The sequence below is a fragment of the Gavia stellata genome, chromosome 8 (genome assembly GCF_030936135.1).
Source record: "Gavia stellata isolate bGavSte3 chromosome 8, bGavSte3.hap2, whole genome shotgun sequence".
Lineage (NCBI taxonomy): Eukaryota > Metazoa > Chordata > Aves > Gaviiformes > Gaviidae > Gavia > Gavia stellata.
Genome location: NC_082601.1, coordinates 18,578,354 through 18,603,056, shown reverse-complemented (window position 1 = coordinate 18,603,056; position 24,703 = coordinate 18,578,354). Strand labels below are relative to the sequence as shown.

General features: G+C 61.7%; 1 protein-coding gene across 1 annotated transcript in view; it reads left to right on the top strand.

The window, feature by feature from the left end:
* NHEJ1 (non-homologous end joining factor 1) overlaps positions 1-23,479 on the top strand; it is a 44,320-nt gene extending 20,841 nt beyond the window's left edge. Inside the window, exons 6-8 of the mRNA XM_059820687.1 lie at positions 22,580-22,697; positions 22,947-23,050; positions 23,340-23,479. Coding sequence (XP_059676670.1) covers positions 22,580-22,697; positions 22,947-23,050; positions 23,340-23,420 — 303 coding nt within the window. The 3' untranslated portion in view covers positions 23,421-23,479. The remainder of the gene's footprint in view (positions 1-22,579; positions 22,698-22,946; positions 23,051-23,339) is intronic.
* Positions 23,480-24,703: the final 1,224 nt, after the last annotated feature.

Genomic DNA, 24,703 nt, shown 5'->3' with positions numbered 1-24,703 from the left:
CATGCAGAGCTGGAGGTGCCAACCTGCCACTGGCTGGGGCTGAGCGTGTGGTGCCGGGAATGATGGCCCTGGGTGCTGGCACAGGCTGAGCTGTGGATTGCTTCTGCCATGGGGATCTGGGGACTCGCTCTTCCTGGGTGCTGCCCCGTTTTGTGGCCCCCCAGTTGAGCTCGGAGGCGGGCAGACCCATGGGTAGCGTCTGGGAACAGGGACCCTCCCGTCTCCCTGCTCTCCCCGGCAGCCTGGCATGGTCTCCAGTCCCTGCAGGCCTGCCCCTGCCGGGCACCCCTGCCTTGGTGGGGAACCCCCCTAAACCTGTCCTGCAAAAGCTGCCCAGTGCATCTGGAGGCCCTTGGCAGGGTCTGAGCCTGGTGATGCGGAGTGCCAGGAGAGTCTCAGGTACCTCCATCCCCTGTAACACTCCATCCCATCCCCTCCATCCCTTGCCCCTTCTCTGTCCCTCTCTGTTTCTGCTGCCAGTATCCCCTGCATGGCCACCTAACCACCCTGCTTCCCGGATTTATCTTGTAGGACAACCCTAACTCTTCCCCCAGCCCCAGCACTAGGGGCTTGGAGCCCAAAGGAGACAGCCTGGAGGCATTTGCATCCTCATCACCACCACACTGCCAGAAAATGGGTGTCCTGGGTGTCAGAGCCACCGGGAGGTGGCCGAGGCTCTCCGAGCTGTCCCTGCAGCCCCCTGGGACAGCTCAGCACTGTCACCCACACCCCCCCAATGCTGTCAGCTGCCCTTGCACCCCAGAAGCACCAAACCTTGCACTGCGCCCATCCTGTGCTGGGCTGTGACCTCTCCTGGTTGTCATGCCCGCAGGTAGAAGGGGACCAGGGTGAGCAGAGCAGGCAGCACGTGCCCGCCTGGCTGGGTACGGGGGCTGGCTCTGTGCTGGTGGGTTTGGGGACATGCCATGCACTGGCCTGTGACAGGGACGCGGCAGATGGCGCCCTGTCACTGGTCAGAGGCCGCCTGGGGCTGCGGTTCTGGCACTGCACCTCTGCAGCCATGGTACTGCCTCTCTGCATCCCGGGCACTGCATCACTGCAGCCCTGGCACTGCATTTCTGCATCGCCCTGGCTGCAGTCTCTGTGACAGGGATGCTTCTGGGCAGCGGGGCTGGTACCAGCATTGTGCTTTCGCCCTGGTTAGCAGTGCAGCGGGGAGCCACGCAGGGGCTGTCACGCAGCAGGGATGCCGAGTGGAGCAGCCAAGGAGCTTTCCCCCATCGCCGCAGCATCAGCCCCATGGGGGTTAGGAGCAGGGACGTGCCTGGGTCTGGATCCCGCCGTGGGTTTCCCTGCTGCACAGGTCCCTCTATGCTCACTGCTCTCAAGGCAAATGGATCAGGGAAGATGAGTGGGGTTAGGCCCCAAATTTGGGGATTCTGGGCCTGTTTTCTACTTTAGGAAGGCTACAAGGAGAGGAAAGGTTTCGGTGGGAGCAGCAGAGGGCTGGATGTGAGGTCCCAGCTCCCCGGCCCCTGCTGAGGTGAGGCAAGGCAAGAAGGACTGGAGCCAACTGGGTGCTGCCCAGCACAGTGCAGGGAGCAGTGTCAGTGGTGACAGCAAACTGCCATGGCTTACCTCCTCTCTCATCATTTATTGCTTACTCCTTGGCAACGGCCCTCTATTTGCCTATTCATTTATGATTTTGCTGCAAAACCTGTTGATATTAGTGATTTTCCTAAAACCTCAGCTCTCGAAGTGACACAATTGTAGGAAATGGCGAGTCTGCTGTATAGGATCATAGGGGCTCAGCTGGCTCAGGGCCGGTATATATGACGGGATGCTGATGGCAGCAAGGCTGTGCTTGTGGCTCAGCGTGTCCCTTTGCCCATGTCCTCTCATCACTACCCCTGCAGAGGAGGGCATGAAGCCCAGCACGCAAGTAGAGACCCCCCAAGAGCTCCTCGTGCTGTGGGCCCGTCTCAGGAGCGCTGCCTGTTTGGGGTTGCACATGTGCTTTGCATTTGGTATGTGCCCTTGGAGCAAAAAGAGAACTCGCTTGCTCTAGTTGGTGCCATGCCATCTTCTTGCGCTGGCACTCGCCCTTGGGGACAGGGCATACTTGGAGGGATGTATAGATTGCTGCATCTCTGGGGCTGCCATCAGCTGCTCTGCCATGCTCAGCCAGTGCTGGATCTTTTTTCCCCACTGGGATCAGTGGTTATTTTCCCACTGCCCCTGCACCTCTGCCCTGTCTTCTCATCCCTCACTTTAGGCTCCTGAGGGCTCTCAGACATTGATACTGCAGTGGGCTGCTGTCATCCACAGCAGAGACCTTTGTGCATCTCCCCTCTCCAGCCTCCAACTCATCACTTTGGCAGCTCATCTTCAAGCTGCCTCCAGTTCAGGGGTACCGCTGGGGTATCCCCGCAGCCAGGCCCTCCTGCCCCTGGCCGCAGTGAGGGTTTGGGCTGCTGGAGAGCCCTGGTGAGGCTTCCCCAGCCCTGTGCAGGGGTCTGTCCTATGCAGCCCAACAGAGAAGTCCCTCCATCCCAGAGGCTTTCTGCGGGCGCCGGCTTCCACAGAGCCGTGCAACACGGAGCCGGGGTGCCCTTCCCCTGGCTCCTGGCCGTGCCGGCCTGTCTGCGTGGCTCCCGGCGCTGCTGCCTCCCCTGCCTTTCACTTGTGTGTATTTACGGCTCGGAGGGAGCCGTCCTGCCCCAATTCCTCGCGTGCAACAATTTCATAGTTCTCTCCATATATCCATATATATCCATATAGCATTTGATACAGGTTTTATGGGCATTTCCATACGTTTTACAGACACAGCCATTACAGAGCCAGGTTTCACCTGAGAAACCTCAGGGGAGTGGAGCACTGAATCGCCTTAGTCTTGGCCCCAGAACAAGGCTCTCTTCTCTCCCTTGCCGGGGCTGCCGCTATCAGCACTTGCAGAGGGATGGGGGATGGAGGGGGGCTGGCGGTGCCTACCCCAAGAGCTGGGATGCTGCCCGCAGCCTCATCCATCCTGCTCCTTACGGCCTCATCCTGCAAACCCCAGGGCTGTCACTGCTGCCCCTTGCTCCCTCCCCAGCTGGCTACCACTGGTGGGGGCTGCTTTGGGCTGGGCTGCTTGGTGCAGCTCAGGACCGCAGTCTGTATGGCCAGGTTGCCAGGATCTGGCCCATTTGCCCACCTGTTGGGCTGTGCATCTGGCTGGCTGCGGGGACTGGAAGCCCTCGGTGCTGGTGCAAAGGTGGTGGCACAAGGCTCTGGAACATCTCGGCTGCTGTGGTGCATGCAGAGCACCGCAGCGCTGGCAAGGCAGCCTCTGGCTGGTGGAGGGACAGAAAACGAATCCAGGTGCATTCAGCTCTCTGCACATTTTGGCATGCTGCAGAGGCTGCTGGCACTGCAGTAATGCCCAGCGCTGCTCAGTGGCTACTCGTGTTCCTGGCACAGGGGAGAAGCCTCAGACCCTGTTTAAAACGGAGCCAGGTGACACATGCCTTCATCACCACCACGGTCAGATCCTGGAGCAGCCTGAAGTGCAAATCTGGGGCGTCCCCATGACAGCGTGCCCAGGCACTGGGCTGCCGAACACCATCTGCAGGGGAGGATGGACTGGGGCAACCAATGCACCGAGGAATTTTCACCCTGCGTGTGAATTCCCATTTGCAGGGGATACGCCTGCTTCCACCCATCGCTGCCTCCAGCCAGTGCCACGGGGACCACTCCTCACTGCTGGGCTGTCCCCGGCACAGCCGTGGCATCGTCCGACCCAGCACTGCGTGCGAGCAGCGCCCTGGCTGGGCTATTAATAGCAGCTCCCCTCTCCCCTTTCAAAGGCTGGTGGGAGCCCAGGGTACGTCCCAGTCTGTCTTCTTGAACAGGTCCCGAAAGCAGGAACCATTTGTGGCTTCCCCGGCCGGTGCGTCTCTCCTTGGCCTCCAGCATGTTCTATTTTCTGTGCTGTTTACTGTTCTTCTGTGGGCTGTCAGGTTTCCGCGCTGGGGGAAGGCTTGTAAATGGGGGCGGGGGGCAGCGAGTCCGCATGGAGGGGCTACAGAAAGGGGGGGGTTGGAGGAGCACAGACATGGCCTTTATCGCAGCCGAGGGGATGTGTGGCTCATAAATCCGACCCAGGCAGATAGGGGATAAATCATCCCAGCTCGGGCACTGGTGGTTACCCATGGTTAGAAATTAACTTTGTGTTGGATGGGTCCCAGGCTGTGGGATGGGAAGGGGAGGCTGCTCCGGGCAGCGTGCCTCCTGCCTGGCCGGCCCTGGAGCTGTGTTGCAGGCGGGCAAGCGGGTGCCCAGTGCCCTGGCCCAGGCAGGCAGGGGTGGCGGGCACAATTAAAGCCAGAGCTGATGAAGCAAATGGCCTGGGATGGATGCTTTGGCTGAACCTGTGCTGTGGGCAACGATGCTCTGGCACTCACGCCAACCTGGCTGGGCTCTGGCACTTTGACGACTGGCTGTAGCTGCTGCACAAGCCACCCTTGGGCTGCAGGCATGGCGGGCACTGGAAGACACTGGTCTGCATGGGAGGGGACGGGGACCCAGGGTGCTAGGGAGGGTGGCAAGGTGTGCGTGCGGGGCAGGAGGGTGGATGCGCTCGTGGCAGGACTGTCCTCTCCTCCCGCAGCTGCAAGCCAAGGGCTTGGCAGAGCCGGGACCCCCATCCTGGTGTCATGGGGACACGCAGGCTGGGGCAGTCTCTGGTCCCAGCTCTGTGCTTCCGAGGGCGGGAGGAGGCAGTGAAGCCCACAGACCCCTGTTTCACTTCCCCTCTCCAGCTTCAGCATCCTTCTAGCCCCAGTTCCCCTTTCTCCCAGCCCTGGTGCTCCCTACACAGCTCCATGAGCATCCCCAGACCCTGCCCTGTGTAGGGCCAGGACTTCCCAGGGGGCTTTTAGGCATGCGACTGCAGCAACCTCTTCTCCATCTGCTCAGGCCAAGTGTCCACAGCTGGGACCATGCCACCCTTGGGGGCCCAGAGCACCCACCGAGGTGGGAGAAGGGGCAAGGCTGGTGGGGACACCCCTCCTGCAGCGGGTCTCCAGGCAGCTGGCTCAGCTCAGCTCAGCTCACTCCTGGCCCGCTCTCTAATAGCTCCCCAGCTTTCCTTTCTAACGAGGCTCTAATTGGAAGCCGGTTGTGCTTCCCTTCCCCTCTTCTCAGAGCTCTCCAGTCCCAGTGCTGCAGGGCGATTAAGCTGAGGTTTTGGGTTTTTTTAATATGGCAGAATTATTTTGGAAGGGCCAGGATCGTTACATGACGGGCTTCTTGAAAAACCCCAGGCTTCGCCTTTCAGACGAGGCCTTTTCAAGTGGTTTTGCACAGTACACGTCTCTGGGCAGCGACCGTCTCGAACAGTTACTGTTAATTATAGATGCCTCTTTCCCGCTCGCCCATTACTCAAAGGATTTTTGTGTGTTTTAACAGTGTTTTACATCAGCCTGAATAAGACTCTATTCAGTATTTCCGAGAGCTGGAACTTGGGCATCCCCTGCTGTATGTGTCGTGCTCTCTTCCCTGCATCCCCGGGGCCAGGGACTGGGCAGCTGGCACGGGCACAAGCCTTCCTCCCACCACCCAGCCGGTGCATGCACTGCTCTTGGAGCAGGAGTTATGGCTGCTGCGTGCACACCCTCTTTGCACCCCTCTCCTGGCTATGCATAGCCTCGGATTTGCACGCTCAGCTACTCGGGGCCATCTCCTAAATCCACCCCCCATCATCCCTCTTGCATGCTGAGCACCACTGCCCACTGGTGCATGCTTGGCCAGACCCTGTGCCCGATGCCCTGTCATCCTCTTTGATCAAGGATTGAGGGGCAGTGACAGCCCCAGGCACGCTGGCCTCATCCTGGCCTCCTCAGGATGCGCAGGGTCCTATTCTCTCTTGCTGAGCCCTGGGTTGGTGTGTTCCCCTTGCATTAACATGGGGATGTCTCCCCGGCGCCTTGCACCGCGTAGCTGGGGTTGTTCCCCATGTCCTTTGTGCTGCATTTATCAGCACTGATTTCATGTCTCCTTCGTTACCCAGCTATTCAACAGCAACTTGTTGCACTCAGCAGGTTTTCCGACTTCCCTGAAGAGTTTAAAATCATTGAGATTGCCTCCTGTGTACCCTCTGCCTGCAAAAGCCACCCTTTACTCCAACTTGCCTCCTGTGCTTTACCCTAGGCGTAGGCTGTGAGAAGAGCTTGCCTCTTCTCCCATGACAGCTGAGCTGGTTTAGCCATCCTTGGGGAAACACCTTGCCCTAAGTATTTTCCCCGTCCCGTTGCATCCCCCTGTACCCTCAGCTGCACATGCTGCCGCCTTCCGATAACCCTGGTGCGTTCACAAGCGGTGACTCCCCACCACAGAGCAGTGCTGCGCCTTCGCTTCGCATCATTTCTGTCGCCGGATGCTTTTTGCCCCTCGGCTGCAGGCTGCTGGTGTTTCTGCAGCTCCCGAAGCCTTCCTAGACAGAGGACTAAGCCCTGAGCTCTGGGCCCCCCTCAAGAGATGGGAACCCCCCAGGATGTGCTGGGCTCACTGCGGAGGGGACACTCATGGGCAGAACAGCCTGCCCGAATGCTGGGCAGCTGGGGTTTGGCAGTGGGTGCCCCTGCCAGACAGTGAAGCTTTGGTCAATGGAGAGGTTTGGAAGGGCTGAAAGATGAGGAGCAGCTTCAGGACTGCTCTGCTGGACCAGTTTCACAAGCCCAGAGGGGACAAGAGCTTCCCCTGAGTGCTCCAGGGCTGTCCATGAGCTGCTGGCTGCTCCCCCGAAAAACACCGAGTTGAGGGGGGGAAGAGTGGATCCAACTCATCCTCATGCCCACCATCCATCCTCCTTCAGGCTGGAGTGGGGACTTTGGGGAGGGTGGGGGGCAGCTGGGGGCCACAGTGGCATTTTCCGGGGAGAGCACCATTCAGGGAGGGAGGGATGCACCTCGTTTGGGCACCTCCGCAGCCCTCATCTCCTCCAGCTCAGCGTATAGGGCACTGTGGTCAGGCCCATTTATAAAGCTGGTAAATATATTGGCAGAGTTTCTGTCCCCTCCAAAGGTCAATATTTGTGCAGAGTTTAATTTTAACTTAACAAGCAGTTGTTTGCAGAGACTGCCCTGTTTTTGTGTGTGTGCGCGCGCGTGTGTGCGCTTCCCCATCGATGGATGTTGGTGGGGAGGCGTGCGAGCTGCTCACGTGTGTGCACCGACTCACTGGGGCACAGAGGGGGTCGGCGCAGCTCCCCGCTCCCGGAGATGCTCTGGATGCAGGGGCAGCACTATGTGATCCAGAGGACAAGGACCAGGGTCTGTGGCTGAGTCTAAAAATGCAACCCACAGACCTCTCTGGGAGATGACAGTGGGCAAAATGTGCCCCGGGAGGCTCCGAACAGCAGCCGATGGGGACAGTGGCTTTCCCAGCCTGTTCTGACCGGTGCTCTGGGCTTACTGCAGGCAGCTCTGTGGCCGCGCAGCTCCCAGCCTTGCACCTCCTGAACCCGTGTGGCTTTTGTGGCTCTCACCCATGTTCTGGCAATGTGCGTCTCCAAGCTAAGCGCGTCGTTCAGGCCGGTTCCAGCGTGCAGCACTGGCTTTGCATAGGGCTTGGAGGGCTCAGCACTGGCCCCCATGCACAGCCACTCCAAAACCAACCGTGGTGTTTCTTCCAGGGCTCTTCCAGTATCACTACCCATGGGGTTTTATACCCCCCCGTCTGCCCTACCACCCTGCTGTGCCAAGCAAACCTACATCACACACACCTGCAACACCTCACTGATGCCGGTGACTCCTCTTTGAGAGGTCTAGAGCCGAAGTGCCCCCGCGCTGGCAGGGGACAGGGGAACGGTGCTGCCCTGGTCTGTGCCCAGGCACCCGAGACTTCTGTTTCTGCTACTCCCAAAGCTCTTCTAGCTGCAATCCCATGCTGTGCTTCACCCTGGGGCTGGCCACATGTTCCCAGCTGGGCTTGGGGACAGGCTGTGCATCTCACCCACCCCATAGCATCTCACCCCTTGGGACAGAGGCTGGGTCCTCCCAGCTACCCGCAGTGCATCCCAGTGTCCCGGGGCAGGATGGGACACCAGGTCAGGTCTGATACCCTCCCACAGCCCATCTTGCCGAGGGCACAGAGTGTGTTGGCTGTGGGAAAATGGGAGAATAACAACAGGCACAGCCCTGGCCACAGGAGTTTTCCCAGTCTCCCACCCCAGAGACAGCAGTTTGGGGGCAGGAAGGGGGGATGCAGCCAGGGAGAGGTGGGAGGGCTGGGATGGAGCCCGCCGTCCCCGCAGCACAGCCTCTGGGGCTCCGTGTTTTGCAGCCCGCCTTGTGGGCTCTGAGGTTTGGTTTCCTTCTCTCCGCTCTTTTCCTCTTCCTCGCCAGGCCCCGGGGCTGCCCGACCGACCTCAAAGGGAAAAGCGGGCTGCGAGGGACAGTGGCGGGATGGGCAGGGGTAAACACGGGGCTGGGGCCGGCCAGGCGGTGGGTGATGGAGGTGAAGTCATGCCGTGACGTCAGCCCTGCGGCTTTGGGGACAGCCGTGGTTAGGCTGCTCAAGGAGGGGCGGCTGTTTTCCTGCAGCTCCGACGCTCACTCCTGGTGCCCGTCTAACTTATAAACTTTAATGGCCAGTTTAAAAGGTTCCTGCCATGGGCACCTTGTTGCCAGTTTTAGGTTTTTAATTTGGAAACTTTCCCCTCTGTGGTTGGGGGAGGAAGGACTTGGGTCCGCTCAGGGCCAGTCATCAGGACACGCGGGTGCCAAAGAGACGGTCCAGAAGGGCTCTGTTCCCGTCACTGGTGTCGGGGCAGGGTCGGCCACGCCAGCGCCGAGGAGGGCGGTGGGACAGGCGCCGTGCATGGGGCAGATGGGCTAGAGGAGCCCCCTGGTCCCCTCCCGCTGCCCACATATTGGTGGAATAAATTTAGCTCCTCCTTGGCCGCTGGCTGGGGGACCGCCAGCAGCAGCCACCTGCTCCTGATCAGCACGGTCCTACCCCCCCGCCCCTGGCGTCACCACGGCTCTGGGCTGTGCCGGCAGCATCCTCACCCTGCAGCCCTCAGGAGATGCTGGGAGCCCCTGCACCTCTGCTTGGCGGGGGTGAGGAGGCATGGGGCTATGGCCATGTTTGCTCCCCCAGGCACCCGGGTCCTTGTCCCTGCCGTCATGGTGTGACCCAGTGCTCTGGCGTTTGCCTGTCTCGTCCCCCAGCTGCCACCACCACTGCAGTGGCTGTCCCGCCCCATGGGGCTGCAAGCGGTGGGTGTCTGTGCCGCAGAGACTGTCAGAGGGGTCTGCCTTGTCCCCTGCCCTGCCATTGCTGATGGCTGTGACCCCCCAGCCACATCACAGGGGGTGCTGGCATCCCTCCCTGCGGCTTGTGCTTGCCACGTTGCAGCCGGTAGAGCTGGGGTTAGGTGCAGAGCCATGCCTGTGCATGCTGCTTGGCAGGAGGAGAGGATGTGGGGCTGGCACTTTGGGAGACGCTGAGAGCATGGCATTGGTGCTCTTCCTCGCTGCCCAGCTTCCCCGAAGCCCTCCAGCAGCCCGCAGGAGGGGTGGGTTGGCAGAATCATGTTTCACCGGTGCAAGCTCAGCTCTCCTCTGCCTGCAGTAACTTAAGAGGCCCTTGCAAATGCCCAGGAGGTGCTTGGTGCTGGGACACGAGGCTGAGGCCTGACACCCTCCCATGCAACAAGGAAACCATCCTACAAGCTTGAGGGGAGCCTCCCCACAGCCTTTCCACCCAGCCCTGGAGAGAGCAGGGACATCTCCCCCCCACCCAGCTGCAGCCACCTGGGGTTACTGACGGTGGGGCTCCAAGGAGTGACCATGGCTTGGCTGGGTCTCTCCTTGCGACCAGACCAGCGTGGTGGGGCTTGTCCATATGTTCCTGCTGTACATGCTGGTTTGTCTGAGGGTGCTGCATGCAGGCTGGTCCCTCCAGTGCAGGCTGATGTGGCCATGGTGTGAGCCCCTGTGGCTGGCTGAGTCCTAGACCCTGCTGGGAGACCCCACCCTAGAATATCTTAGCTATCAGGTGGGTCCGGGACCTTTTTCAGACCTTGCTGGGGGTCTGGGGAACTGCAAGGCAGACAGGAGGGCTGGCTTGGCAAAAGTCTGCACCCCAGGGGTTGAACTCCCCCAGGGTGGGCACCCGAAGCACTATAAATAGCGCGCAAAGCCAGAAGAGCAGAGGAGTGGCCCTGGTTTACCAGCGCTTTCATACCATGGCTTTCAAGTGGTTCCCCTGCCTCTTCCCCATGAGCCAGTGGCATATCTGTGCTCAGCCCAGGCACAGGGCCGGCCGGCGGGCTGCCTCCGGTGCCGTGCCATGTGCTCTGCGGCCGCTGGAGCTGGTGCCGCTCGCCAGCCCCAGGGCAGCCCTGCCTTTGCCAGCCCTGTAATTGATTCCTGCTCTCCTGCCCGGGTGGAGGCTGCAGATGTGCAGCCTGGTAGGAGGCAGCGGGCTGTGGGTACCAGCTCCAGGAGCCAGCCCGGGCAGGGCGAGGAGCAGCCCAGCCCTCACCGCGGCTCTGATGTCTACTTTGAGAGCTACCTTTTGAGTTTTCATGTGTTCGGAGAGCTTGTCTCCCAGCCGCGGCTCCTGCTTTGGGTCTGCTGGAGGAGGTGGGGTTGTTGGGGAGGAAAGAAACAGCTCCCCCAGTGTCACTGTTGTGTCTCCCAGTGACAGGCTCCTGTTTTGAGTTGATGGCAGCTGAGGGCAGTGCAGGGGGGCTGTAGAGGTTCCCCCATTCCCCTGAGGTTGTGGAAAGACCTGGCTGGGGAGGGAGAAGGTCCTCCTGCACAGTGCCCTAGCAACTCTGGAAACTGGGCCCCCCAGCCAGGCAGTAGCCCCACCAAAAGCTGGGGTCTGGCAAGGGGGAGCCGGGGCAGGAGCGAGCACAATCCAGCTTGCCAAGCCCTCTGATGTCTTTGAGGCTGGCAAAGAGCCGGGCCATGGGGGTGGCAAGGGCTTAAGTTATGGAGGAGGATTTTCTAGCCTGGCACCGTATAGGACACAATGTGTTGGAGCATGTTATTACAGATGAGGTTAAAGATAAACCAGTTTTTAGACTGGAGGGTGATGGTGGTCCAGGAGAGAGTGACTACAGACAGATGCGGTTTGACATGAGCACAGGGGAGCTGCAAGCAGGCACCCTGAGTACCTTATTTTCCAGTGCTGCTGATGGCAGATAGTGCTGCATGGAAGAAAACACCTAGAAAAATAGTGATGAAAATGGTGAGGCTTTTAAAAAACCCTGTATTTAGCCAAAGGGCATGGTTTTGCTGTCTGGAGGTGGTAAGGGTTGGGTGGACCCTTTGGAGCAAGGCAAGCGTGAATGGAGAGAGCGGCGTGACGAGTGGGCAGGGGGCTGGAAAAAGCAGTGGTCGCCAGAGCTGGGGGAGGTTTCTGTTCCTCATCGCCCACGGGAGAGCCGCGGGGCTCGGAGCATCATGCTCCCAGTGGGCTGGGATCCCTGCCCTCGAAAACGAGGAGCAACTCGGGCTGTAGCGGCAGAACCTGGCAGGGCAGAGATGGATGGGGCTGCAGCAGCAACGGGAGGTCTGCTCGCCAGGGCAGAGGGGCGCAGCATGGGGCAGGGTTGGGGCCGTGGCTCACAGGTCCCCCAGCCCTCTGTGCCCCTCCAGGCAGCACCGCAGGGACCCCATCCCTCTCTCCAAGGGCTGAGAGGGTGAAGGTGCCCTGACAGAGTGTTTTATTAGCAGCAGGTGCCTGAAATCCAACCTGTGGCCCAGCAATCCCTCCCCTCACCTGGAGATGAACCCGGGTTGGGGGGCACGGCTGCACAGGGTCAGGCCCTGCCGGTGCCGGGATTACCCCCGCCGTAACCAGAGCGGCTCGCCAGCAGCCTGACAGGCTGGTCCTGCCGCAGGCGACAGGCGCGTAATGCCTGATTTCACAGCTCCAGCGTGCTCTGTTTGCTCGTGGCAATGATCTCTCCTGCCCTGGCCAGCTCCAGACCTTGGCCAGACCCTGACCTGCAGCTCTGTCAGCTGGGATTAGGCACAAGATTTAGGCTAAGACCTCTTTGCTCCTGGCTGAAGCAATGATAGAGAGGGGAAAGCCCAGCCCATCATCTCCGGAGATGGAGCTCCTGCCCTGCCCTCCAGCCTATGTGCAGCAGCTCCCAGAGATGGGGCAGGAGCATCTCAGGTCTGCAGCCAGCACCAGGGCCTTGCAAACACCACGGCACTGCCATGGCTGGGAGCAAACCTGATGCAGACGAGGATGAAGGCAGAAACTCCCCCATCTCTCTGGCTCTAAGATGGTCCATGAGATGGGCGTAGGTCCCTGGGCCGTCTTGCAGCAAACCAAGAGGAACAGGACTCGTCCAGGCAGAAAGGCTCTCCCCTTTGCTGCCTGCAGCCTCCCTCCCAAAGTGCTTCTTGCTGTGCCCAGACAGCTTGTTCCAGCAAAGCCATGGCTGGGAGGAGGAGCTGTGGGGCAGATGCAGCGAGCAGCCCCCTGCCCTCAGCTCCTCCAAGCAAGGGGCCGGGGTGGTTTGGCAGCCGCTGAGCAGCAGTGCCTTGCAGGAGGGCTGGGACTGGCTGCCTGGTGCAGCTAGTGCTGGGGGAAGGCAGAGCAGGATCCGTGCAGCAGCCAGGGATGCTGTGGCACCCTGGCAGACACCAACCCTGGACTCGCCGTATCTGCGTCTCCCTATTGCACGGTGCTGTGCCAGGGCTGAGGATACTCATCGCCTCCTCGTGGGGTGCACAGCCCTGGCCAGCCCTCCGTGTCCCTGCAAGCTTGTCCTCTCCCAGTGTCGCTTCCTGCTTGTCTCCCCAGACCCCGGCTTTGTTGGCTGAGCTCATTTAGCTTTGACAAAGTTTATAGTGCGCTGGAATGCAGAATGGCAGCTGGCCTCCCTCCAGCCTAAACATCCCCACCCCGTGGTGCGACGGGAGCTGATAAGGGTGAGTGCTGCAGCGGGCAGGTATCTCATGCCCAGCCCGCGACCTTACAGCCACACGACCTTGAAGGTTGTCATTTATCTCACGTATGTGTGTGTGTGTGTGTGTGTGTGCAAGCTGTCTCCCATCCTCAAGAAATGTTCTCAGCGTCTCTGGTTTTCTCTCCGGGCCAAACCCACATGCACGTTGCCCGAGACCGACTTCGAACAGACTCCTTTGATGAGCAGGGCTTAAATATATATTTGGCATTCCAGTGGCAGTGTGCCGAGCGCGGCCAAGGGTGTGAAAGTGTTTGCTTGACAAACTCCGGGGGCTCTCGCCTCTCTGCCGGCCCTGGGGACTTGCAGGAGAGAAATGTCAAGGAATTTTTCACCTCTCTGTTTTGTTTTGTGTTTTTATTTTGTTTTCCTTCTGAGAGTGCATTTTTAGCTCTGGTGAAAGGTGCCTGATTGACAGTCCCAGAGACTGAGTCCCCTCTCTTCGCTGGGACAGGGACAGCAGGAGCAAACATCCCACCCCGCTCCTGTCAGGGAGAGGGAACGGCCCTGCGAGCCTTGCGCTGACCCTGGGGGCTCCTGGCTCCTCTCCGCTGGCCCTGCCCCTTCCGTGAGCCCAGCGCTGTCATGGACGGATTTGGGTACCACCAGGATGGAGATGCCCCACTTCCTAGATGGTCCAGGCTGTGGTCTGCTCAGAGACGGCCCTTTTGCAAAAACCCTCTGTCTGCTGAGGGCAGTGGGGTCTCAGTCACAGGGTCCTTTGTCACCGCTCAGCTGGCCCCAAAGACTCCTCTGCCCCAGCACCGTGCTGTGAAGACACCCGTGTCCATTGCTCCACGGAGGATTTCCCAGCCGGTGTCCCCATGAGCCGCGGCACCAGCCTGGGGTACACACTGGTCCCCAGGCACCCTTGGGTGTGGAGAGGTGTCACCTTGCGCCTGTGCAGGGGGAGATGGAGCAAGTGGAGCAGGAGAGTGTCTCCATGGGCAAGTTGCAGGTGGACGGGCTTGCAGCCTCCTGAAGTGGTGCATGGGAGGTGCTGGGAGCATGAAGTCAAAGCCACCCTGATCTTCACTGGCCACTCGTCTCCTTCTGGGCTGCAGCCGGCGATGGGGCGGGGGAGGCAGCTCCATCCCCAATTCCCATGCGATGAGGGATCCATGGTGGGGCTCGGACATGCAGGGCAGAGTTGGGTGCAGAGCTGGGGCTCTGGGCTTGGATGGCAGCCCAGGGGTGTCTCCTGCGTGGAGAGGAGTAGGAAAGCAGAGCCTCCCCATCGCTTCAACTGCTGCATCCTGCGCCCGTGGGAAACGGAGAGGGGAGGCCCTGGGCAGCGGATTCGGTTTCACAGCCCATGTCTGCAGTGCCCGCCGGAGCGGGGCGAGATCCCGGCTGGCTTTTGGGGAGGGGGCCGGGGGGGCTGTGTCTGTGTGTTCCCAGCTGTCCCCAGTGTAATCCCTCACGAAAGAGAATCCCCTGCCCTGCTGCATCCCTGTTGTCTGGTGGCAGCGCCGCCTGGCCCTAAATCACCTGCTGCTCCCAGCCTGATGGATCACCATGGAAATGGGGGTGTTGCCCCCCAGGCCAGCGGAGAGAGAGGGTCTGGGGTCTGGGGTCTGTGGGGCAGGGGTCTGGACTCTGGAGACTGCAGAGCAGGGATTAAGATGCTGGAAGTCTACGGGGCGAGGCTTGGTGCCCTGGGGACCACAGGGCAGGGATTGGTAATCAGGGGGCAATTTGGGGGCAGAGATTGGGCTGCCGTGAACTGTAGATGCTGAGAAAGGGATATGGGGGGACTGCAGAGCAGGGTTGGGGACCCTGGGGGGCTGTGGGGCTGGGGGCAGGCTCTGTCCCTGGGCCAAGGGCAGGCTTGGCTCGGGCTCCCCGAGGTTTCCTTCCCGGCCCACTGAAGAATCGCTGGCTTGTCTGGCGGAGCATGGACCTGTGGATTTCCTGGGCAGCAAGTCCGTTTCATGTGGCCACTCGCAAACTATCATGACATCACCGGGGGCTGCTCCTCCCAGAGACAAACCCAGAGCTTTTTAGGGGTTTGCCATCCCCCCCCACCCCAGCCTGTGTGTTTTGGCCAGGGGGGACCCGGGGAACTGCATCCAAAAGCGGCTGCTCTGGCAGGGAGATGGCGCGCAGGGCTGGTGGGCAGGGGGAGGGCAGTGCGTCCCCCCCATACTGAATAAACATGGGCTGGCTGGGGCTGGAGGGGGCTTTTCCAGGCTGGACCACACCCCGGGGGGCTATTTTTTGCCATGAATGAAGGGGCTGTGTACTCACAGGGCAGCCTGGCCTCCTGCCGCCGCTGCTGCGCACGGAGAGCTCGCCTGACACTCAATCCTGTTGCCTGGCTGGGGACCAACATCTGCGCTGAGCAGCTGAGCACTGCCCGCGGGACACCTGGGCACCGGCACAGCTGGGCACTGCCCGCGGGACACCTGGGCACCAGCACAGCTGGGCACTGCCTGGGGGACACCTGGGCATCCAGCACTGCCTGGGGGACACCTGGGCACCGGCACAGCTGGGCACTGCCTGGCGGACACCTGGGCACCCGGCACAGCTGGGCACTGCCTGCAGGGACACCAACGAGCTGCCCGGGCTGGGAAACATGGGCTGTCGCAGAGCAAGGGGAAGTGACGCTGACTCAGTGGCAGTGCCAGTGGCTGTGCCAGGGCTGCTGGGGCATGTCAGATCCAGCCCTGACGGGGCCATGTGCCTGGGGAGCCGCCTGACCCAGCCCGGGGACAAGCCCCACTGCCGCCACTGCCCCACGCAGCAATGCTTCCTGCTGCAGTTTCGGGTCACAATGGGGCAGCATCCCCAGGGGCTGCCCCTCCGGCTGCACCCGCTCTTGGGAGGAACTACAAAGCCGCCGGGGTGGAGCGGCCACTGCCTCCCGCTCAGCCCGGTCCTGAACGCACCCAGATTCCCCCCAAAGCCCCTAATCCCACCTGGCTCAGCCCCAGCTTCCGCTCTGGGCCCTGTTAACTCCGCTAATCTCTTGTGTGCCGGGTTTAGGGACGCGCTGAGTGCAGCATCCCCATGGGTCTCCCCCCATCACCCCCAGATTTCGCTTTTCAAGGGGTCTGCGGGCTGTTCTGCCAGTCCCCAGCCCTGACCCACATTCCTGCTGCCTCCGCTAGCCCTGCTGCCCCACGGGTCCCAGGGGAGCAGCGAGTGTTTGTGCCTGTGAATGAGTGGCCTGTCCTCGTCGGGTGGAGCTGGGGTGCTGGATCCCACCCCTCTCTGTTCCATATCGCCACACAGCATTCTTGTGATTCACCAGGTGTGGCTCCTTTTCCGTCACCCCACTTTGCAGGAAGTTTCCCGGCCAGCCCCCCGCGAGCCCTGCGCAATAATAACAAGCTGGGATGAGCTGGCCGGCCTTCCTGAGCAGTCCTACAATAACAAACCAGCGCCATGTGTCCAGCTTTCCTGGACAGACAATAATAAACCCGCATGAGCTGGCACGCTTTGCGGAGGAACCCTACAATAATAAGCCTGGGTGATGTGTCCATATTCACCAAGCCACCCTACAATAACAAGACAGTATGAGCCACCCAGCTTCCTCGCAGTGAAGAGGGGTCCCTGAGCTGTCCCCCTGGGACAGGAGGGACCCTGGCCACCAGGTCTCCATGTCTTCTGCTCCTGGGCTTGCCCACTCCCTCCCCTGCCTGCACTGGCCCCTGGAGAAGGCACCCTGCGTCAGTGGTGGACCAGGTTGGCAGAGGTGATGCCCATAGGTGCCATCAGCCTGTAGCTCTGCCTTTCTGGAAGCCAGCAGCGACTCCTCACAAGTCCTGGCGTGCTGGGACCTGCTGTTCTTCAGGGTGTCCTCCTTGTCCAGCTCCCTTGCCGAACTGGCACCCAATGCCAGCTGCCCTGGAGGTTCTCCTGCTGTTGCCCCATGGGCTGCCGGACGGGAGGACATGTGGCCATGGTCAGCTTCTTGCACAGTTGCCCAGGAAGGTAGGCAAGGCTGGTGCCTGTAGCAAGGGCTGCTCTGCTGGACCTCACTCATTTTCAGGGAGTTTGTTGGCACTTGGGCAGCGGGAGGGCTCGGATGCCCGTGGTTTTGCTGGACAGTGTGGCGGGATGACCTCTCTCCAGGTGTGATGGGGTAGGGGCTGTGCCCACTGGGGGCTGGAGGCCTTCGCCCCCCCACTAGCCCCTCTATCAAGCCCCCGGCTGCTGCTGGTGGGCTGGTCCTCGCGTGGCGAGGGAAGAGATGCTGCAACCTCCTGCCCTACCTCTGCGCGGCTGCTGACCCTCCTTTCCCTGGGAGTTATCCCTGGGAGCTGGAAGCAGCAGTGGGTGGGCAGGGCAGGACCCCCCCAGCATCCCCGCACTGGGTGGAACCGGCATTCACCCCAGCACAGAGGAGGCACAATGCAGAGCCCTTGCTGCCACCGCGCCCCTCCGCTCAGTGTCTACGAGAAAAGCTGTAACCCAAGCCGTGAAAACAGCACAAGGAGAAAAGAAAAGGGTATTGAGCGGCGGGGCTGCTGCGGTCGCCAGCCAGCATAGACTGCTGGTTGTTAAGCGGGTGCCTCGCTTGCAAAGGCTGCCTTGATGAAGTGTGAGACAGCACTTACGGAGGGACGCGGGCAGGCATTCTCGCTCCATCTTCCGCTCACAGTGCCGCTCTTTATGCTCCTGACATTTGCTCGCTGGAAAGGCCCCGAAAGTCAGGGGGAAAGGAAAACATTGCCCGCAGCAGGGCCAGAGCGGCGCTGGGAGGAGTGCCGGGCCATGCCTGGCTGGGCTGGGTCGGGCTGGGACGCTCGGCTGTCCCGGCCTCACCGCCCGCTCTTCCCCAGGGTGACCCCTTCACCTCTCGGCAGCTCTCCGGCTGCCTTCCCCTGCCGGCACCGCCGCTTCCTGCCAGGTGTGCTCAGCCTGGCTCCCTGCCTGGGAAGCCCTGGCCATCCTGCCCCTGCCTGCTCCACGGGCGGGCTGGCAGCACCGCCAGCTCTCCTAGCTGCTGCTGCTGTGCATCCCCAGGGGTGTGCGTGGTAGAGGGTGATGGGGACTGCGTGAGCTCAGAGCAGGTCCCTTAGCAGTCCGCCGCTGGGGTACGCAGTGCCCCAAGGTCTGCTGCAAGCTGGGGTGAGCGTGAGCAAGCAGTTCTAAGGGCTGGTGGAGCTGGGAAAGGCCATTGGTGGTCAGTGCGGGGCAGCTCGGGGTGCTTTGGGGCAGCTCTGCCCCAAGAGAGAGGGTCACCACCCCACCAGGGAGCTGGGGCGGGAGGCCAGGCTGACGTGTCCTACTCCATCCCAGGGGGATGATCTGCCCCTTTGCTTGCCCTTGACCCCAGCCAGGAGGGAGCAGTTCAACCCCCTTCACCTCTGTCTTCCTGCAGACAGATCCTGGTGGGATCCCTTGGTCCGGTGCTGTTGTCGGAGGCTGGGTGAGCGGCTAGCACAAATTGGTGCTCATCTACCTGGATCCCAGGGTGGATCCCTCCCCAGCCTGACCGACACGGGCACAACCACAGGCAGAGATGCCCAGCACGCATCCAGCGAGCCACGCCAGCCGCGTTCCCAGGAGCACGCACAAAGCTCACGGCAGCGGAGAGTGCTGAGGGCAGCCTGGACACGAGGCACGGGAACGCCCTGGCCATGGAGCCCTTCCCCTGCCTGCCAGGGGCTGCCGCAGCATCACCAGGCTTCAGCTGTGCCAGCACGGTGGCGGCCGTGCCCATCGCCGCAGAGCTGGTGCGCCGTTCCCGGGCTGTCGCTCCACCACGCCGCTTCCGCGGAGCCCGCTGGCAGGGGGAGCCCAGGGAAAGCATGCCCCCCCCGGCCCACACCCCTTGGCTCCTGGCCCCGGCAGGAATTATTAAGTGTGCCCCTGTGGAGCATGTGCTGAGGCTGGCCACGGGAATGTGGGCAGATCTGACATACAAGCCACAGCAGCCAGGCTGTAATTTCCAAACAGGCCCCGTTTGCTCTGTTTTCCAGTTAAAAATATATTAAAAAATAGGAATGTGGGGTTTGTAGCGAAGAATGTTGGTAACCGCTTTGAACGTCTGGTGTGATAATGAAAGGGTCAGTCCCCAGCTTTGAGCACGACCGATTTAGACTCTGGTGCTCGGCACCAGTGTGGGGGCCCAGCGTGGTCCAGCCTGCCTGCAAACCCCCGCTGGGCTCAGGCCAAGGGAAGGTGATGTTTCTGCATCGGTGGCACAGTGCTGGACTGGGTGACGTGCCCTTCCTGCTCATTCTGTCAAGAGGACATCCAAATCGCTGTCTCTTATGGCCTCTTGAGAAGGGAGTCTGGGCAGGGATGGGTGAAGGCAGGATGCCGGGGAGATGGATGCTATACCCTGCCCACCACTGGCCCTGGCGCCCTCCACGCTGGGGTACAGCCCCATAGCAGAGCCCTCCGGGATGGGGGGCACCGCGTGAGGCTGCAGTCCAGCTCCCCATGAGCTGCCCCTACCACTGCAGGGCTGCCAGCGAGCACGGCTTGCTCCCAGCACGAGGTCAGGTGCCTGCCCCCCTTCGCTGGGCAGCCCCCCCCAGCTGGGCTAATCGCAGTTCAGCGTGTGCTGCGGAGCCTCCCGTGCCACTGTCGCAGCCTTGAGTCGCTCCTGATACCAGGGCATCCCGCTTGGCCTTGTGGCCAGGTAGTCATAACACGTGGGACAAGCCATGCCAGCTCCCTGGGCAGCGCTGCCCGGTGCTGGTGAGCTGCGTGGGGCAACCCGGCCGGCACTCCCCCGGGTGCCAGCTCTCTGCTCGTGCTCCTTCCCGGAGCTCTGGCATCGTGTTTATCCCAGAGGTGGGTAATCAGAGAAAAACAAGTCACTGGAGGCCAGGACTGACGTCGCAGTGGAGACAAGAAGTTGGCTGCAGTGGGATTCAGGTTGGGGATGTGCTGGGGCAATGGGGCAAGGAGGGAGGGGAAAGTGACTGGTACCCAGGGCTTGTCCCCCACCCAGCCCCTTCTGGGGACACCTCCTTGTCCCTCTCAGCCTCCGGGGCCATCAGGTGGCCGGTGGCTGGCACAGCACGCTCCGCTCCCTGCTGAGTCACGGCTCTGCAGGGAAACGCTTCCAGCTCTGGTTATAAACCCATTTCCCTACCGGGCTGTCAAGTGCGGCCCTCCCATCCCGGCGCGGGCCAGCTCCGGCAGCCCAGTGGCTCTGAGCCCGCAGGCTCGGTCCGCCGGGAAGGGCAATGGCAGGAGGTGGCCAGTGACTCCCAAATTCCACCCCAGGCTCGCTGGAGCTGGGACCTTCCTGGAGGCATGGGCAGTGGGTGCCCTGCACCTGCGGACCCCTGTACCACCCCAGATGCCTGTCCCTCCCTGGGGGGCTGGCAGTACTGAGCGCCCTTCTCCAGCGCCTCCCCGGGGTGCTACCCCAGCAGGTGCGTGTGTGCAGGTCTCAGGGACACCGGACGGTTACAAGCGTGGTGGGCACTCCACAGCATTGCCCTGTCCCCAGGGACACCATGGGGACGTTGTGCTGGCTCCGGGCCGCTGCGGCTGAGCACCGGGAGAGCAGCTGCCCTGCCCGAATCCTCACTTGGATGCTGGGAAGAGGAGCAGCCTGCGCAGCCCCGGGGCTCGGGGCATGTCCCAGGTGCCATCCTGCACTGCAGCCTGTGTTCCCGCTGGGTTGGAGCGCAGGGGGATGGGCAGCACCCTACACCTGGGTGCACAGCCTGCCCCACTGCCTTGGCCCTCCCTGGGGATCCCTCAGTGGTGGGGAGAGGGGGTGGGCAGCAGAGTAGTGTCACCCAGGGCCGGGTGGCTCTGCAGGGGACTCTCCTGCCCTCCTGGGGCATTGACCCGTGCACTGCTATCTAGTACACTTTGCTCACTCCACCACCGTTCCTGGCTTTCCTGGGAGCTGCTGTTTGCTTTTCTCTGAATTATGACTCCAGCTTGTGCCTTTGATCTGGGCTGTGTCGGCCACCCGTTGCCAGCCCCTCTCCTGCCTTTGAAGTGCGGTCGCCTTCCTGGCCTCGGACGCTGCTTTTGCAATCTTGGGTGCAACCCTGGCCCCGTGGGGCTGAGACATCCAGGGCAAGAGCATCCCCAAGGTGTCCGAGGTGCTCAGCATCCCTCCTCCTCCCTGGGACCTTGTGATGGGCCAGTGTAGCTCAGGGCTCGGAGGTCAGGCAAGGAGGCATTGGGAGGTGTGTTTGCCCAGTGGCAAGCAATCCCGGTGATGCTGGCAGGGTGCTGGGACCAGAGCATCGCTCCCTCCTGTGGCAGTGGGCAGGGACACAGGAGGTTCTGCACAGAAGCTGGCCAAAAAGCAGACCCCGATGGCATGCGTGTCCTACAGCTAAGGGTCCTTTGATGCCTGCAGCTCCAGCAGGAGGGATGAGACCTGCGGGGAGGGCACCTTTCTGGGCACCAGCCAACCCATCCTGGCATCAGCCCTGCCCTCCCTCCCCGTCTGGCGGGGAGCAGCGAGGGGGGCTCAGCCTGCCCTTTCTGCCACTGGGAAGCCAGGGCCAGGCTTCGGACTCTGGCCTTGAGTGGGTCTGAGCGTCCCCATCCCCTCCCCACTCCCCTGGCCGAGAGACGATCCGGCCTTATCTGTTACACTTTGTTCTCCTGCTGTCTGGGCGTGGAGCGGAGCAGAGATTAGTGCGCAGACCTTTGGCACACACAGACACACACACAGAGATGTACACTCTGCCGCACAACCAGCCAGGTTGTGCGGACTGGGAACCCAGACCCACGCTCATCTACACACACAGCTGCGCAGACAGTCCCCCATGCACACACGCATACTCACTCACCTGCACACGTGCACCCACACCGTGCCCCATGCACCCCCACACAGCCGCCCCCTCCGGGGCACACACGCGTTTCCCCATCCCTGCACGTGTTTGATTTCTGGCTGTTTGCTCTGTTAGGTTCCCAGTGGAGCATGGCGCTTGCCCAGCCTGCCAGCCTCCCGGTCACAAAACCCAAGGTCCCCCATGCACATTGGCATGGCCCAGAGGGCAAGGGTGGCATCCCGCAGCCCTGGCAGGGGGTGAGGGCAGGAAGAGGGGGGCTTCCTTGTGTCAAGCCTGGATGGAGACAAAAATGTGTGCAGGGAGCCAGGAGCTGCTCTGGCAGCCTGGGAGCAAACCTGGGCACCCCTTGTCTTGCCATTGCATCTCCTTCTCTTGCCGTGGGTCCACGGGGGATAGCTTGTGCTCCCCGCAAAGACATCGCTGGAGGCAGCCATGGCAGGCAGAGCTTCCCAGTCCCCACCTCGTGCCGAGGTCCTGCCCCTGCCCAAGGCTCACTGTCCTTATCAGCCAGCCACGGCCCCTGCGGTGATCCCGCTGGGGAAGCCGCAGCCCTTCCCGTGCGATTTTATCTTTGGCGTTTCATGAATGACTTGCAAGCCTCCACAGTCTGCCTCTGAATGGGAAGGCAGCCCACTGGCCAGAGCAGGTGTGCGGGTGTGTGCACACGCGTGTGTGTGCACGGCTGGGGAGCAGCCGTGTCCTGCCCAGTGCCAGAGCTGGCTGGCCCCGCAAGCCATGACGCAGTCCCCGGGGTGAAGCAGATGGAGTCCAATGGGCAGAGGGATGCCCAGCCCCTTCTCTGCCCCACTGTGGCACCGTGGCAGGGTGTCCTGGCAGGAACCGGCTCCTGGCAGGTGATTTTCTGGCAGGGTGACGGTGCCTCTGCTCTCTCCCACAGAGCCTGCCCCAGATCTGTGGTGCGGGAGAGGGGCAGGCATTCGCCTCCGCTCTGCAGCAGCTGTACCTGGCGGTGATGCAGCAGGAGGCCAAGCAGGCTCGGAAACGGCAGCACTCAGGTGAGGAACTCCATGGCTGTGGGATGGGGAGGGGCTGAAGCAGCTGGCCTCCCTGTGGCTGAGCCCCCATCCTGGGGGAAGCGGAGTGGGGCCCTGGGTGCAGCTCCTTCCATGCAACAGTCTCCCCCTTTGCTTTCCCCCCATGGGCTTGAGCTCCCCCACCCAGGTGCCATTCCTGTTGTGGGTTTGGGCAATGCCCTGTGCTCCCTCATCTCAGTCCCAAATTGCATCTCTTTCTGCTGGTACCAGAGGCCACTGAGATCCCGGTGCCTGCTGCAGAAACCGCAGGGCACCCCTGTCCACCGTCTCCATCCCAGGAGGATGAAACAGCGTCTTCCAGCGAGGGAATCACGGTGAGCGCAGCTCTAGAAACAGCTTCCCCCTACCAACAGCAGGAAGGGGCCTGCAACTCCCTCCCCTCCTTGCATCCCAACCCTGTATCCTTCCAGGACAGGCTGGGGGTCTCAGCTCAGTTCCTTCTTAACCCCATGCATCCTGGCTGGGGAGCGTGTGGGTCTGTTGCACACGTGTGTGGTTTGCACACCACCACGGGGGTGTGGGGGGGTGTCACTGCTTGCACATGCACACCCATCCTACGTGAACCCCCTGAGTGGACTGATGCTGCCTCTGCTTTGATTCCAGCCGGCTGCCTCCCCAGCTCAGAAGCCCCAGCTGCCTGCAGCCAAGGCCAAGCCAAAGAAGGCGAAGGGCCTCTTCAGCTGAAAGGTTGCTGCCACCCACCCCGAGGGTCTTTGCTCCCCCCAGCATCTGAGAGAGGCAGTGCAGAGCATCCACACATCCTCTGCCTCTCCAGCTGCATCTCCTGGCGGACCCTGGCCTGGGGCATGGTCCCCTCCCGAGGTGTCTCCAGCTGGAGTGATGGGGCATCTCCTCTCTTCAGTGGTGTCTCAGGAACCTCTTTTCTGCCTCTCCCCTGGTGCAGAGCTTTCCCATGCTGCCCCATGATGGAGCCAGCGCTGGACCTGGGGCGAGTGGGAAGGATGCTGCCAGGTGGGTGTGGGACAGCAGGGACTCCAGCAGAGCCGTGGGGTTTGGCTGCACTCGTGTGGGTTTGCAATAAAGGGCTGTGTCTGGGTGAGATCCCTCTCCTCCTGCTCTGTCGCCCCTGGGCCCGCATTGTCCAGTCAGGGGTGCAGCCCCCAGTGCTGCAGGGTCCCCCTCAGGCCAGTCCTGCTGTCCCAGGGGCTTGCAGTGGCTCTGGACAGTGAGGAGGTGACAGCAGATCATTGCCGTGGGGCAGGACAGCAGCTTCCAGCCCATGCTGTGCCTCACACTGAGCAGCATGCGAGGTGGGGTGTGCATGAGGGGACCCCCAGAGCCTGAGGGCACAACGTGCTGGAGGGCGTGGAGCCCACGTTCTCCTTGTCCCATGCTGGGTACACACCATGTGCTGGTGTCTGGAGCCAGGAGAAGCCCTTGTAGCAGCTGGTTGGCAAAGGCAGCCTGGTTGTGCCGAGGGCCACCCTCCATATGCAGGCAGCTCCCCCAGGGTTAGTGGGCAGGTGATATGGGGTTAATCCATGCCCTGGCCTCCAAGGGGCAGGGGACAATCAAAGCTGAAAGTTCCCAGGCCTGAGAGCAGCCCTGGAGCAGTTTACAGATGCTCCCTGGACACAAAGCACCACCTCTGCCCCTCCATGCCCCATCCATCCATCCATCCATCCATCCTTTAATCCCTGCTCTCCTCTTCCAACCTTTGTCTCCACATGCTTCCTTTGGGCTGGGACCCCACTCCTGTGCCCGAGTTGGGTCCTAAAATAGCAGGCAGAGAGCCAGGCAGCGCTGCTGCAGGCAGGCTGCAGCCCACCGTGCTGCTCTCCTGGGGCAGGGGCCCGTGCCCCTGTCTGCCCTGCTCCCTGCGGCTGGGCTGGCCGCAGTCACCCTGCCTGCTCTCCTGGGCAGCAAGGGGGAAACAAAAACATCCGGAGCAGCCCCTGTGTCTGTGGAAGGGGAATGAAAGGGCCTTTGCTGGGCCGTGGCTGGTC